The 14,723-nt window shown below is 47.4% G+C and overlaps 1 protein-coding gene across 2 annotated transcripts in view; it reads right to left on the bottom strand.

The window, feature by feature from the left end:
• Nucleotides 1-14,394, bottom strand: part of Ipmk (inositol polyphosphate multikinase) — a 37,839-nt gene extending 23,445 nt beyond the window's left edge. Inside the window, exon 1 of one of the 2 annotated variants that reach the window (XM_021174952.3) lies at nt 14,048-14,394. In XM_021174952.3, coding sequence (XP_021030611.1) covers nt 14,048-14,186 — 139 coding nt within the window. In that variant the 5' untranslated portion in view covers nt 14,187-14,394. The remainder of the gene's footprint in view (nt 1-14,047) is intronic. The other variant, XM_021174953.3, reaches the window with a different exon arrangement.
• Between the last annotated feature and the right edge of the window lie 329 nt (nt 14,395-14,723).

Below are 14,723 nucleotides of genomic sequence, written 5' to 3'. Positions count from 1 at the left end.
GTGGGTTGTGTGGAAAGGCTGTAGACTGGATCAGAGAAACTACAATCCCACATGAACAGACCCCTGCATCCCACAAAATAACCAAGTTTTCTGAGAAAACTGAAGGTAGTAATCCCAGACCCAAGTGAATGAAGCCAAGATCCAGCTGAACTACAGCATCTAAGACCAGAGCAGAATCCCATCCAGCAAGCTCTAAGATGCAGCCATTAACTAAGACAGGGCATGGGCCTCCTGAGGAGACAGGCCCTTCAGAGGGGAGAGCAAAGCCATCCACTCACTCTTGCTTTCCAGCATGCTGTTAGCAGGATGTCCCGTGCTCAGCAGCAAGTTTCGAGGCATACCAAAGGACAGGAAGAGTGCATTATCAACAGAGGCTGACGCAAGACGGTCACATGATTACAATTAGGAAGCAAGCATGTCAACAAAAATCCCATGTATGCTACAGAAATCAGAGAAAAGTGCAGAGGCAGAGAAAACCCAAGGAAATTCCAGAACTAAAAACAAAACAAAACAAAAAAAAAACACAACAACAACAAACAAACAAACGAAGAAGCACGTAGGATGGAAATGACTTGGGAGATAAGTCAACAAATTATCACAGAAGAAAAGAGCAACATGAACCTTAAGAGATGCCACTAGTAAAGGCTGTGGTACCAAGGAAGGCTGAGGAAGGACCATCACAAAGTCAAAGCCAGCCAGAGTAATATCAAGACCTTGCCTCAGAATAAAAGGAACGCTGGTATGGCAGCACACGCCTTTAATCCAGCACTCTGGAGGAAGGGCAGTCGGATCTGAGTTCTAGGTCAACCTGGTCAACAGAGTAGGTTCCAAGACAGCCTGGGCTACAAAGGGGTTTCTAAGAACCAAAATAACAATAATAATAATAAGGAAAGGGGCCAGGCATGCTGACAAACGCCAGCTTTAACGCCAGCTCTGAGTTCCAGGGCAGCAACACTCCAGTATACCTCCTACAGAAGGGGCATGTGACTGTCCTTCTCTGAGTCAGGAGCACTCAAGGCAAAATCAAACAGCTGTGAACAATCCTCTGGCAAGTCAGCCCACCGGAACTAACACCCAAGGCCTGTTTCAAAGCCATTAGGAGGCTGAAGCTGCTGTACCAAAATGCCTCAGATGGTGCTGGGAACAAGCCAGTACTTCTTGACTCAGCTGACAGGAAGCATCTAAAGTGCCCCAGCTCTTAGAAAGCAGGATGGCGGCTGGCAGAGGCTAGAAACAAGGACAGGCAAGTGGTCAGCGGGTATGGAGTTCTCAAAGAGGAAGACATCCCAGGGTCTCAGGCTTGGGCAGGGGAGAGCGGCTCCGCAGCACAGAGAGCCTCTTAGCAGGCTCAGTGGCTCACAGCTGTCTGCACCTCCCACTCCAGGTGACCTGACACCCTCTTCTGCCTTCCACAGACATCTGCACACACAGTGCAAAGAAACTCTACAGGTGCACACACGGACACACATAAGAACAGTACATTAACATTTGTTACAGTTTATTGTGTGAAGACTGATGCTACTGTATGTTCAGATGATTAAGTCTGATGCTGAGTCTTGTACCACAATAATCAATGCGGTGAGATCTCAACATTCCAGTAAGCAGTCAGAAGGATCACAACTAGAACCTGTTAAAATTTCTGTGAAAGGTAGCCAGGTGTGGTGGCACATGCCTTTAATCCTAGTACTTGGAGGCAAAGGCAGGCACACTTTCAAGTTCAAGGCCAGAAAGCTACAGAGTAAGACCCTTCCAGTCTCAAAAAAAATCAAAAACCAAACAATCAAAAACCCAACAACAAATTAATGAAAAGAGACTTCTACATAATTTTAAATTTCATTTTTATGCTTTTCCTTCCAGAAATTATTATGATGAACATAATATTAGGGTTTTTGCTTTCACTTGCTTTTTTTTGAGACAGGGTCTCCCGGCAGGCTCAGAAGAGACCTACCTACATCTACCTCCTAAATCCTGGGATTAAAGACTTGGGCCACCACTCTTAGCTCCTCGAAGGCTTTTACAGCTTTCTCTGATGGGCCCTCATATACAGGCTAATGCGGACTCCTTTTATTATGAGAAATAGAACTGTGTCACAAAACCAAGCATAGACTAAAAGAATTGCATATTCTATCGAAGGTAATTATTACAAATAGGATATTTAAAAATAACAGAAGTGTTGAAAAATGAGATTGTAGAAATATGACACAACTAAGATAATCTCAAATAAATTTAAGAATATTTTTAATCCACAGCCAAAGACACCTGGGATTCTAATACACAGGGCAATACCTACCCCCAGACACTTCAAATATAAAGACACAGGTTGGTTATAAGTAGAAAACAGAAAAGTGGGGTTGGAGACATACTCCACGGGTGCATGCTTGCCTAGACCGTTGTGGCCCTGGATTCAGCCTTTCAGTAGGAAGGGAGTGGTGAGAGGGAGACAGGACTTGCAAGCTCCATCATAAGGAAGATGACGACAGCACATCACATGGCAAGCTCCAGGACAAGAGGGGTTTTGTTTGGTTGGTTGCTTTTGGTTTTTTTGAGATTTCTCTGTGTTCCCTGGGGCTATCCTGGAACTTGCTGCATAGACCAGGCTGGGCTTGAAGTCACAAAGATCTGCCTGCCTCTGCTTCCCTAGTGCTAAGATTAAAGTGCAATGCCACCTTGCCTGACTAAGAGAAGGAATTTGGATTTCAATCTTCTTTGTGTGTGTGTGTGTGTGTGTGTGTGTGTGTGTGTGTGTGGTGTGTGTGTGTGTGTGTGTGTGGTGTATACCTGAAGAGATCAGAAGGGGGGGAGGGGCATCAGACTGTCAGATCCTTTGGAGGCGGAGTTACAGTGGTAGTGAGCTGACCAGCATGGGTGCTGGAAAAGCAATCCTAACCACTGAGCGATCTCTCCAGCCCCAAGGAAGGAAATCTTACCATATATTTAAGAAAGATATTTCATAATGACAAGGTCAGATGATTAGGATACAAAATTACAGATGTGTAATAGAGCTTACAATAGCATAGCTTCAAGATACAAGGAGTAAAAATGGACAAGAACCATAAACAAATTCACAAAGATTTTTCTGGTGTTTAGTGGAGAAGGCATTGTCACGATACACAAAACCCCAACAGTGGAGAAGTGGCCAGTTTACACACAGCACAGAGACCCGGTGTCCATCTTGCACCCTGTCACCACAGTCCCTGCTGAGGTAGAAAGCCCTGCACAGTTCAGGATCATCTGGAGTAGGGGACAGGAGGCAAAACTGTCCAGCAGAACACGAAAGCCCTTCAAGGGTAAGCACTGTTTACCAAGCCCCAAATCTCCGAGGATTGGAATCCTGCAGAGATGCCCTCAAACCACAGCAGTAACAGCAAGACAAGTGGAGAAATGCCGAATGATAGGAAAGTAACCAACACCGCTGTATAATTAGATGTGGATCGAAACCACAGGAGAGATGAGAAAGTGCTCCACGTGCTAAGCAAAAACAAAGTTGGCTCGGTGCAGCTTGCTGTGAAATGTGTAGCTTTCAATATGTCTAACAGCAGCTGCTGGTGGAGGGCTCAGCGGGTAAAGGTGACTACTGCTAAACCTAAGGACCTGAGTTCAAGCCCTGTAAACCGTACGGTGGGAAGGGAGAGCCTTCTACAAGTTATCTGCTGCCCTCCACGGGCACCCTGCCCACCTACCCCTCCCACCACCAAATCAATAAATGTAAGAAGAAGACATTCAATATTTCTATCATTCAGGAAAAGGAACCACACTTATGTCCGAGAAAGATGTGTTAACTTTAAATACGTGATATGAACCAAAATTCTGTTCAATAAAAACTGGATGCTGGGCATGGCAATCCCTGCACTGGCTAGGCGAGGAAGCAGGGTTCGGAGTTAAAGGGCAGCCTGAGGGATACAGTGAGAATGTGTCTCAGTAAATAATCCTGTCAAAGAGAAACAGACAAAAATCAATCAAATCAAAGTGACTGACCAAGAAAACTGGTGAGCATCTCATTAAACAGATCAAGGAAAAAGAAGAGAAAAGATCATTATTAGGAATAAATGAACATTCAAAAGAAGAGACGTGAGGTTCCCCTCAGCAAATGCCACAACAGCTATGAAACAAATTCTCTTAAACACATGGTACTAAAACTTGACACGGGAAGAAACAGATGGGGGGGGGGGGCAGGGGCTGCTGACAGGGCTCCCCTGCATGCATGCTTCCCTGGATTGAATCTTCAGGGGAAGGGTGGGGGCGGGAAGGAGAAAGCAATGCAGTTGCAGCCAAAATGGCCTCCTAGAGACTGTTCCCAACACAATGATATCAAACAAACAAAAATAGCAACAGTAATCTCATCAAATTTCTCAGGAAACAAGATAGTATCTTTCTCAACCCCTTTTTGTTTGTTTTGAAGGCAGTCTCAGAGTGTTATGGTGAGAGGTTCTTTATCCAGAATGACTTACAACTTACCATGCAGCCTAGGCAGGCCTTGATCTTCCCGCAAGAACTAGTCCTTACAGACAAGGGTCTATATATGTGTGGCTCTCAACCTGTGGGTCGTGACCCCCCATAGGGGGGGTCACATAACAGATATCTGACATATCAGATATTTACATTATAAATTCTTAACAGTAGCAAAAATTACAGTTTTAAAGTAGCAATGAAAGAATTTTATGGGTAGGGTGGGTCACCACAACATAAGGAACTGTATCAAAAGGTTGCAGCATTAGGAAGGGTGAGAACCATTGCTCTATATAAGATAGTGTAAATGTGATTTCTAAAAACCCCCAACGAAGATGGGTTTAAGTGTCAGAGGCCGGGAGTTCAATCCCCGACATTGCAAGTTAGGCATGATGGCACATACCTTTAATGCCACCTTAGGAGGTCGGGAGGGAGACAAGAAGATCAAGGTCACCTGACTACATGATGAATTCAAGCCTGGGTTGTAAGACATCCCATCTTTAATAATAATAAACTTAATTACAAATGTATAAACACACACACACACACACTCTCTCTCTCTCTCTCACGGTAACAAGAGAGATGGATCAGTGGTTAAGAGTACTTCCAAAGAACCCCAGTTCAATTCCCAGCACCGACAACATGACTTGAAATAGTCTAGTCCACAACTGCAGTTCCAGGGATCTGAAGCCCGCTTCTTGTCTCCATGAGCCCCAGAGGGCATATAAGTTGTGGACAGAAAAGGTAGAGAAAAAAAAAAAACCTCACGAAGATTAAAAAAAAAAAAAAATCCAGGAGCATGTCTTGTGCTTACAGAAACTCGAGGTGAGTCTGAACTACACAGGAATTCCAAGTCAGCCTAAGCTACAAGGTGAGACCCTGTTTCAAACAACAAATAAAAAAGGTAAGATTAATATAGCGATACATATATATTAACTTTTCCAGGAGTGAAAGTTAATTTAGGATTTCAAAGTAAGTAATCATAATAATTTCTTTGAGAAGATGGAGCCCTAGTGGAGATGGGAGACCAATCCCTCAGATGCTGAGCTCAAAATAACAGGTCTGGGCTCAGCCCCCCCCCCCCCCGCCCCGGGGGTGGGGGTAGGCTGCTCAAGGCCCGGGTTCAAGCCTGGGGGGGGGGGGGGCTGCATATGTGGCGCCCTGCCTCAAGTCTCCAGGGCATGCATTCACGCTCACACATGCACACTGCAGGGCGTGCATTCACGCTCACACATGCACACTGCAGGGCGTGCATTCACGCTCACACATGCACACTGCAGGGCGTGCATTCACGCTCACACATGCACACTGCAGGGCGTGCATTCACGCTCACACATGCACACTGGTAAACACACATAACCCCCAAGCACGAAGGCGCCTGCTCAAAGGACAAGCAGAAGCATGCACCTGGAGCGCAGACTGGAAAACGCCACTCCTCTCTCTTTAAAGGACACAAACAGTTCCTTCTAGTTCCAGGCCGGGAATGAGGAAGACACAAAACAACCCTGCATCATCGTTTAATGCCAGAAACAGAGAAGACACTTCACGAGAAAAAAAAAAAACAGGAAATGTCAAAAAGACACAGGAGCAAAAGCCTCCAGGAGCTGCCACTGTCCAAATTTAGGAGAATGGCATTTGGGGGATGATTAAAAGTGGCAGCCACAAGATGGGTAACATCCGCTGATGGAGGTTCCTGGCCCATCCTGGAGATGAACGAACGCTTGGGAAGTGTGTGCACAATGCCAACTGCTGGAGAGAGGCAGGAGCACTTCCGGGTGTAGCCTTCAGTGATACAGAGCTTGGCAATTCTCCGCGGAAGCTTACAACGTTTTGAGAAAGAAAAGGCATAAATAACACTCAAATATTCCTCCCACGTTACTTAATTACAATGGCAAAAACTGGTAACTAACTCCATGCTGGAAATAGTGGCAGCTGGCACTTAGCTAACCTGTGCCTTGTAACCCAAGAGTACCGAACTCTCAGGGAAGGAACTCGGTAAATCTGACTCTGAGCCCAACCGCAATGAGACAATCAGACAAACTGCATGAGGTGTGTGACAACCTCGTGTCTGGGATGTTGCAGACAGGTTGTGGCTATCTGCTGTAGTAGTGTGCACCTATAATCCTGAACTTGGGAAACGAGGGCAGGAGAATCAGTTCATCCTCAACTTCACAGTGAGATCCAAGCCAGGCTGTACAGCTATGGGACCAGGCTGGCCTACATAAGACTCCGCTTCAATACATACATAAACACATTTTAAAAAACAAAATAAAGAAGAGATGGCTCTGTGGTCGAAACACTTATCATGCCTGTGAGGCCCCAAGTTTTGATGCCCTGAACGCACATATAGCCAAGAAAGCACAGTGGCTGCCTCCTGGGAGGCAGAGCCAACAGATATCTATGAGAACTCCCTTGCCCAGTGAGCTCCAGGTCCACCATGAGACCCTCCGTTGGTAAATACAGTGGGGAGCAATAGAGAAAATCAATTGATAGCAACTCTGGGTGTCCAGGTGCCCGCACCACACAGATGCATGTACACGCACGCACGCCTGTATGCAACATGAACATGCAAACATTGATGCATACACACAAATAAGAGGTGGGCCAAGAAGATGACTCAGTTGGTAAAATGCTTGCTGGGCAATCATTAATCTCTGTATTCCCCCGGGGCCCACATAAAACACTGGCAAGGATACCTATAATCCCCACCCTGGGGAGCGTAAAACCAGAAGGATCCTTGCGGTTTGCTAGCCAACTAGTCTAGAGCCCACGGTCCTTGTTCAGTGAGAGACCTGGCCTCCAATAGGGTGGAGAGTACTAGACTGTAAGAGCCTGTGACTGAAGAAAACATTTGCCCTTGTTGCTGGACACAGAGAAATCAAGGTAGGAAAGGGTTAGAAGCTTCCTCTCTGCCGGCTAGCCCACAATGGTGCAGAAGGCGCCATACAGGCTGCAGCAGAGAATTGTCACCAGCACGCAAACTCAGTGGTGGGCTCTACATGCAACAATACTGACTGGTCAGACGAGACAGGCCAAGTCTGGGAGTAACCAACCACTTTTCTTAGTGGATTGAGGGGAATTAACTTCTGTGCCCTTTAAATAACTGTATTTATGCCCACAGGGGAGGGAATAAGATGTGTAATACAAAGGCACTCAATAGAAACCGCTGACTGCCACGCACATAAACGTGCACACCACCTCTCGCTCGCACATATGCACATGCTAAAAACATAAAGAGATTTCAGCATGTAACTCCTCCGCAGAGTATATGCTTAGTTCACAAGATTCTAGGTTCAATTCTTTAAAAAAAATATTTACTACTACTACTAAAAAAAAAAAAAAAAAGTCTTTAAGACTTAAACAAACAAACAAACAACAGCAAAACCCTGCTCTAAATGACAGAATACTGACACCCGTGATAACTGAATGGGTTACTTGGTGCTCGAAGAAGGAACAGTAACTCGAAGGTCTCGCAACGCGGCTGCTGCATCAGCCCCACATTTAAACCATATTTGACGTCAGGCCTCATTGCAAAGATGGTAACCAACAGGACACCAAATTCTGAATTTCATCGTTTTATCCTAAGTAAACAGGAAAAGGGGTCGTATCGTATTTTTAGGAGATGCACAATTATTAGAACAAAAGGTCACGACAGAACTTTCTCTGAAACAGTTCTGCAAACCACCATCTACACACACACACACACACACAGACCAGCTTAGCGACTAGATATAGCTGGTTCACTACCATTCTGGCTAGGTTTTATATACTTGAAAGTCTCTCCCCCGACCCCCCCAAAGATGTGTCTAAACTCGAGAACAATTTAGAGTAGCACTAAACAGTTCAGGAAGCCTAGTGGCTCCTGTCTGACTGCTCCCCTATGACCGACCGCTGGCACTCACTGGCAGACAGACACTAGGGAAGGAGAAGAAGGGCAAGCATGGCATGCAGAAGCTCTGCCGAGCAAGACTTCCTAGGGTCTCTTACAGAACATGAGTGACTGGAAATCTACAAAGGGTCACAAAGGGTCAGAAAACATCAAGACAAGCCTCAATTCAATTATCCTGATGCCAACAACCCAGCACTGAGCAGTGAGACTGGGCAGACCCAAGACACTTGTGCTCCACACACACCCTGGGCACAGAGGGCTAGGAACAAAAGCTGTGTGTGCTGACAGACAAGATGCTCTTTTTTTTTGTTTTTATTTTTTTGGTTTGTTTTCGTTTTTGTTTTTCGAGACAGGGTTTCTCTGTATAGCCATGGCTGTCCTGGCTCTCACTCTGTAGACTAGGCTGGCCTTGAACTCAGAAATCCGCCTGCCTCTGCCTCCGAAGTGCTGGGATTTAAGGCGTGCACCACCACCTGGCTGCTCTTCATTTATTTATTTATTTTTTAAAGTGATGGTGTGAGTTTAAAGCCACCTATGAAATGGTATCTACAGTGTTACCACCCTTTGTGCCAGGCAGAGGAGAAAAAAGATAGGCTATTAAGGAAGCTCAGAAAGGATGCATAAGAAAAAAACTGGAATGTGTCCCCTACAGAGACTGCTGAGAAATGGGGTAGAGTGGTTGAGCCTGGAACTTGCTATGTAGACCAGGCTGGCCTCCAACTCAGAGATCTGCCTGCTTCTGCCTCTGGGACTTAAAGACGCGTGCGTATCACTGCACCCGGCCCTTTCTACAGTCTTGACCTTAGGAACAAAATGGCAAAGAGAAAGTAAGTTTAAGCAGAAACAAATAAAACCAACTAGATTTAAATAAACGCTGCTATGAAAGGGGGGGGGGGTGAAGAGGGATAGCAAAAAAGTAATCCAAAAAAACTTCTGAATTGTTTCTAATCTCATAATCTCTCTCGGTATAGGAAGCCTAACCTAAGGTCTGGAGAGATGATGTAAAGGTTAAAGCATTTAACTGCTTCGCACAGTACTCAGGTTCAGTTCCCAGCAATCACCTGTCACTCCAATTTCAGGGGACTAATGTCCTCTGGCTTCCATAGGCACCACCCAAATGTGGCGGGTCTAAACTCACACAGGCACGCGTACATATCTGTAAATACACTAAATGAATCATAAAAATAAAAGAAGACTTGACCCTGAGTTCTTTAGTGTAGGCTTGTTTTCTATTGATATTTTAGTATAGAAATTCTAAAAATGATACATCACAGAATAAATAGAGCGAGAACACTGGGAGCCAGCATTCTCGCTGGGGAAGAGGAAAAAGGCAAAGTTCAGAACGAAGGTCTCAGGATGGGATGAAACTGTAGCTGTGCAGTTGTGACTTCTAAAATATCTACACATCATCAGCTGCACCTACAAAGGGCCCGCCAGCAATGACACCCCAATACCAACAGCCCTAACACCCTGGTCTTAGATTCCCGGGGTTATTTCTTGAGTCAGGGAAGTGACTGCGGCCCTGAGTTCAATCAAGGAACTGAAGTAAAAGGTTAAACAAAAACAGCGTTTGCTGCTAAAGGGAGCCAGGGTTCCTTGCACAAAAGGCCAATTCTCCAGCTTTTTTTTTTTTTTTTTTTTTTTTTGGGGGGGTGCCATTATTCTACAGTGTCTTGGAACAGAACGGAAGTCCCACTGACAGAGAAGAACCATTTCTATGGTCAGGTCAGACACGAGTCCCAAATGGTTTATAAATAAGGATGCACACGTGCAGAGGTAAAGAGGAGAGATTTATTAGAAACCTGATTGCTAGTGGCAGTTGACAAAGAGAATTAACGAGAGAATCATAATTTCCCAACCATCTGCTGCAGACGAGAATCATCAATGTAAGTCGAAATCTAGTGGTGAGGTCCAACGATGGCCCACATACTCACAGGACCTTCAGGTGTCTCCCACAGCTCGCTTACTCATTCTGGACAACCCTAACTGCACAGTGGAAAGTCAGACGACCCTTGAACCAGGTGCCCCAAATGAACCACTAATAAAGGTCAGACAGCTACTGTGGGTCTCCACGTGAGTACCACGCTCTAGTCAGAAAGGTACACCCTGAATCTCATTCTACGAACCTTCACGAGCTCAGCCTGGGAAGCATTTCATAAAGTGTGTAATGTGTATTCTACGCCATCGACACCCCCACCCCCGGAGAGAAAGGCTGAGGCTTCGCTACAAGCAGAGAAGACGTGAGTAACTGAAGGCTGCTGGTAAGGATGGAGGGCTGTCCTGAAGAACAAGGTGGGGGGGAACCCACATTATTCAAATAAGACTAAATGAGGCTGAGATTATCACTACACAGCTGCAGCACTTAAATCCCCACAAGACATAAATACACTCTGGCTACAGGAGTGAGTACGGATTTTCTTAGGAAATCCACACAGAAGTGTCATTATATAAATGGCAGAACACATGCAACCTACTTACAGAAAGTTCAGGGGAAAAAAGTCATGTGCAAGCAGCTGAGAACAGACGGGGTAGCCTGGCTCCGTGCTCCCATCTGCTGTCCCTGTATCTCTTCCCTGCTCTCCACTATAGAACGAGCAGACCAGTGACGAGAAAGAGCGTGAGGCTTCCTACCACTGGGGTCAGCTCAAACCTTCCTCACAGACCACCACATCTCTGCATACTGAATTTGGCCAAGGCACAAATTCCTCCTTTGAGCCACTTGTTTAAAATGTTAAGGGCTTCTCAGTGAAGCCAGTGGTATGGGATAAAATACAAGAACAGAAAAAGATTGAACACAAAACATTTGAGAACACCAGGGATTTCAACTGATTGCAGTCTTTTGCGTTTTGGTGGGGTGGTGTGCAAGAGGAGCTACGGTGTCCAGGAATGACCTAAGACATCTTCTGCTACAGCAGACACAAGCACATCTCTCTCACCAGAGAGGAACCGGTAAGCAAATTCTGATTTGAGCACTCGGTCGAAGACAACTGTTCCAAACACTGAACGGCAGGGCAAAGGAGAAGCTCCCAGAGAGGCACCAGGCCACCAGGCAGCAGTGTGTTTGATGAGGGTAACTGTCACATCGCCCGCCAAGGAACATCTATACACAAATGAACATGGTTTAACAAAATGCAGCCCAGGTCAAAAAACAAACAAACAAACAGTGTGTGCCACTGGAGTGTCCGAGTAAAGGTTCAGAATGCTGTCAGTGTGTATAGTTAAGCGCCCCAAAACAATGGTCCAGGGGCACTCAGAATGCAGGTGGCAGCTATTAACCCTAGGGCAACCAGTGAGGGGTGGCACGATTTTCTTTTTCTGTCCATGAGACAAGATCAATCCTAAAATGAAAACCCCCGTTACAGTGTGTAGCTGCAGTTAAACATGATTATAAATACAACCTCTACAACGTGTTCCCCAGCTTAGTGAGGACGAAGGCGGTGGTGGCCCCTTGGCAGTGCTGTGTAGGATCTAAACAGTGGCTCTCAACTTATGGTTGTGACCGCTTTAGGGGCAGAAAGACCCTTTCCCAGGAGTCACCTAGGAAAACGTGGACATTTACATAACGAGTCATAAGGGTAGCAAAATTACAGACAGTCATGAAGTACTGATGAAAGCAGTTTTATGGTTGGGAGGGGGTACAACAACAGGCGGAACTGTATGAAGGGTCGCAGCATTGGGAAGGCTGAGAACCACTGCTCAAAGCAATGTGACCCATCTGTGACCGTGGAAGACAATAATAAAAATGGCTGAACTTTGAACTGCTGACTACCTTGCTATCTATTTACGAGCAGGGAAGATGACTGGTGCTGTCTCCAGTGTAAACATCTGAGAATCCAGGGGAACAAACATCAGGCTGCGGGCACCACAAGAACCTGTTCTCTCAGTCTAAAGAATCTAGTGAAATTGAAAACAAACAAACCAAAAAAAACCTTAAGAGTTAAACTAGGGACTACTTTCTCTGAAATCTCAATCCTTCTTTCAACTAAGCAGCTCGGGTGAGAAATTAGCTCTTTCCAGGCTGTTTGTTTGGGACATGGTTTAAAGTCACAATCAGGGCACTCTGGAATTATTCACAAGTTGGCTCTAAACAGGGCGCTAGCATTGTAAGCTAGTCCCAGGTGCCAATCACAGATGATCTTGATTTGGGTCTGTTCTTTACATAGTCTCCAGGACCTCCAGGGAATTAATCGCTTTCTTAGGCCTTTAGGAATCCCATTGTTACAGGTCAAGCAGACTCCAGATATGATGCACAGGAGGAAATATCTTAGCCAAGAACTTCAAGTGTGCAGTTTCCTAACTCTGATGTAGTCTTTCAACATTTCCTGATCGCAGCTGAGCTCCAGTCTGTGTGCTTCCCACAAACACAGTAAAAGGTGGGTGTTGGTTTGGTTCTGGGACAGTGTGTCAGTGTGACGCTTAACCAGGCTTGTCTTAAAATGCAGGTTCATGCCTATACCCTCAGCTACTCAGGAGGATCCAAAGTCCAAGGCCTGCCTAGGCTATAGTGAGTTCCAAATGGTACTTGGGGAGCCCTGTCTTAAAAAGAGGAAGTCCTTGGGAATGTAGGTCAGTGGTAATGCTCTTACCTAAAGTCTTAGACTCAATCCTCTATACCACTGAAGAAAGAAAAGAAAGAAATGTATTGCCTTACCAATAAACCTGAATCGCTTTATCAGCAAAACACATACCCACATAAGGTCTCTAACGGTTGTTCCGGGTCAGATATCCACAAGAGTCCCAAGTTCACCCTACACTTCATATGACCACCGTGCCCAAACGCTGTGAGTATCGTTCTGAATTACAGTCTCTGCCCTGGAGTGGACCCTGCGCTGTTTCTACAAATCTTGAATTCACAAAGCACATGACAAATGCCAGGGAACAGTCTATAAAGATGAATAAGGAAAGAATGCATATTTTATATGTGTACTGTTCTCAGGAACAGCCAGTGTGTAGCCTACCCAGGAGGCAAGGATCTGCACCGCCGAACCACGCCTCCCAGCGCAATCAAAGACACTGAAGAATCCTCCTCAAGGGACAGGGAGCGATCCTGGATGAGCCAAGGCAAGTTTAAAAACATATAGCAGTTTGCTTTTGATTCCCCTCCTGCGACGGGTTAGCATCAAGCGTCTGGGTCCCTCTAACAATTACTATTCCTGGTAATAAACAGAGCTTGAGCTCCAGAGAGAATTTACTTCCCGGTCCAGAAAAGAAAACCAAGTTCCTTATTTTTACTAACAACGCCTTCTCCAATCATCACTCGCCTTCCCTGGGGCGAAGGGGCACGCCTCTCCGCGCCACTAGGAGCCTGTGGCTGCTCCTGGGGGCTCCCGGCTTCCTATCCCCGGGGACAGGGGACACTCGGGACAGCGGGAGCCGGTGACTCTAGGCTGCGGGACACCTGGGTCCGGGGACTGCCATGTAGGGACCAGAAGAGTCGTAGACAGCTGTGACCGGGATGGGAGGCCAGAGACCGCCAGGGTGGAGACAGAAGAGCTGGGGACAGCTGAGACAGTGACCCGGAGGCCTGAGAATGCCGGGTTGGGGAGAGTGGGGACCAGTGACTGTAGGGGTGGCGACGGCTAAACCCACAACACCACCGAGGCTGGGGACAGCGGAGGCCAGGGACTGCCAGAGCAGGGCACGGCGGAGGCCGGGGACTGCCGGGACAGAACACAGAGAGGACTGGGGAAGGGGACCCGAGGCCGCACTTACCCACTTTGTCCTTGCCGTACATGTGGCCAGCCACCTGATGCGACAGCGGCACGCAGCCTCCGAGCAGGCGCGGCACCGGCGGGCTGTCTCCGGTGCTTCCCGGCGGCCGCAGGCGCAGCGCTGGGGACTCGGCGGCCATCGGGGCGGCGACACTCGGCGTCAGGCGTCAGGGAGGACCGGGCGGCATCGCCCGCGCAGGCCCAGCGTGCGGACCCATGCCGAGACCGCGCTGCCCGCTCCGCGGCCCGCACTCTGAACCCCGGCCGCCCGCGCCCGGGATAAGGGCGCCGCGGCCCCGCCTCTGCCCGCCCCCTGCGCGCTCCGGCCGGGCGAGCACCACTCTGAGCATGCGCAGCAGCTACTCGCCAGGATCCCGCCCAGCGGTGCTGAGCATGCCCAGAGGCTACCCTACTGGATCGGGGCCAGCTCCACACTGATCATGCGCAGAAGCTACCCGACCAGACCTGCTCACCCCTTCCACGGAACACGTCCAGAAGGTAGACCAGCGCCAAACTGAGCGGGTCTAGAGTCCCAGACCGCTGCCGACCTGCACTGAGTATGCTCAGAGGCCGCAGGGTGGGACTCTTGTCTCAAATGCCCACTGCTTGCATCATTACCAGCGAGCACTTCAGGGTGCGAACTGGCGTCCGGAGTCCCTATGTGAAAAACTCATTAG

The sequence above is a fragment of the Mus caroli genome, unplaced genomic scaffold (assembly GCF_978045245.1).
Source record: "Mus caroli unplaced genomic scaffold, Mus_caroli_1 scaffold_9, whole genome shotgun sequence".
Taxonomy (NCBI): domain Eukaryota; kingdom Metazoa; phylum Chordata; class Mammalia; order Rodentia; family Muridae; genus Mus; species Mus caroli.
The sequence above is the reverse complement of the archived record's forward strand: the minus strand, read 5'-3'. Positions and strand labels throughout refer to the sequence as shown.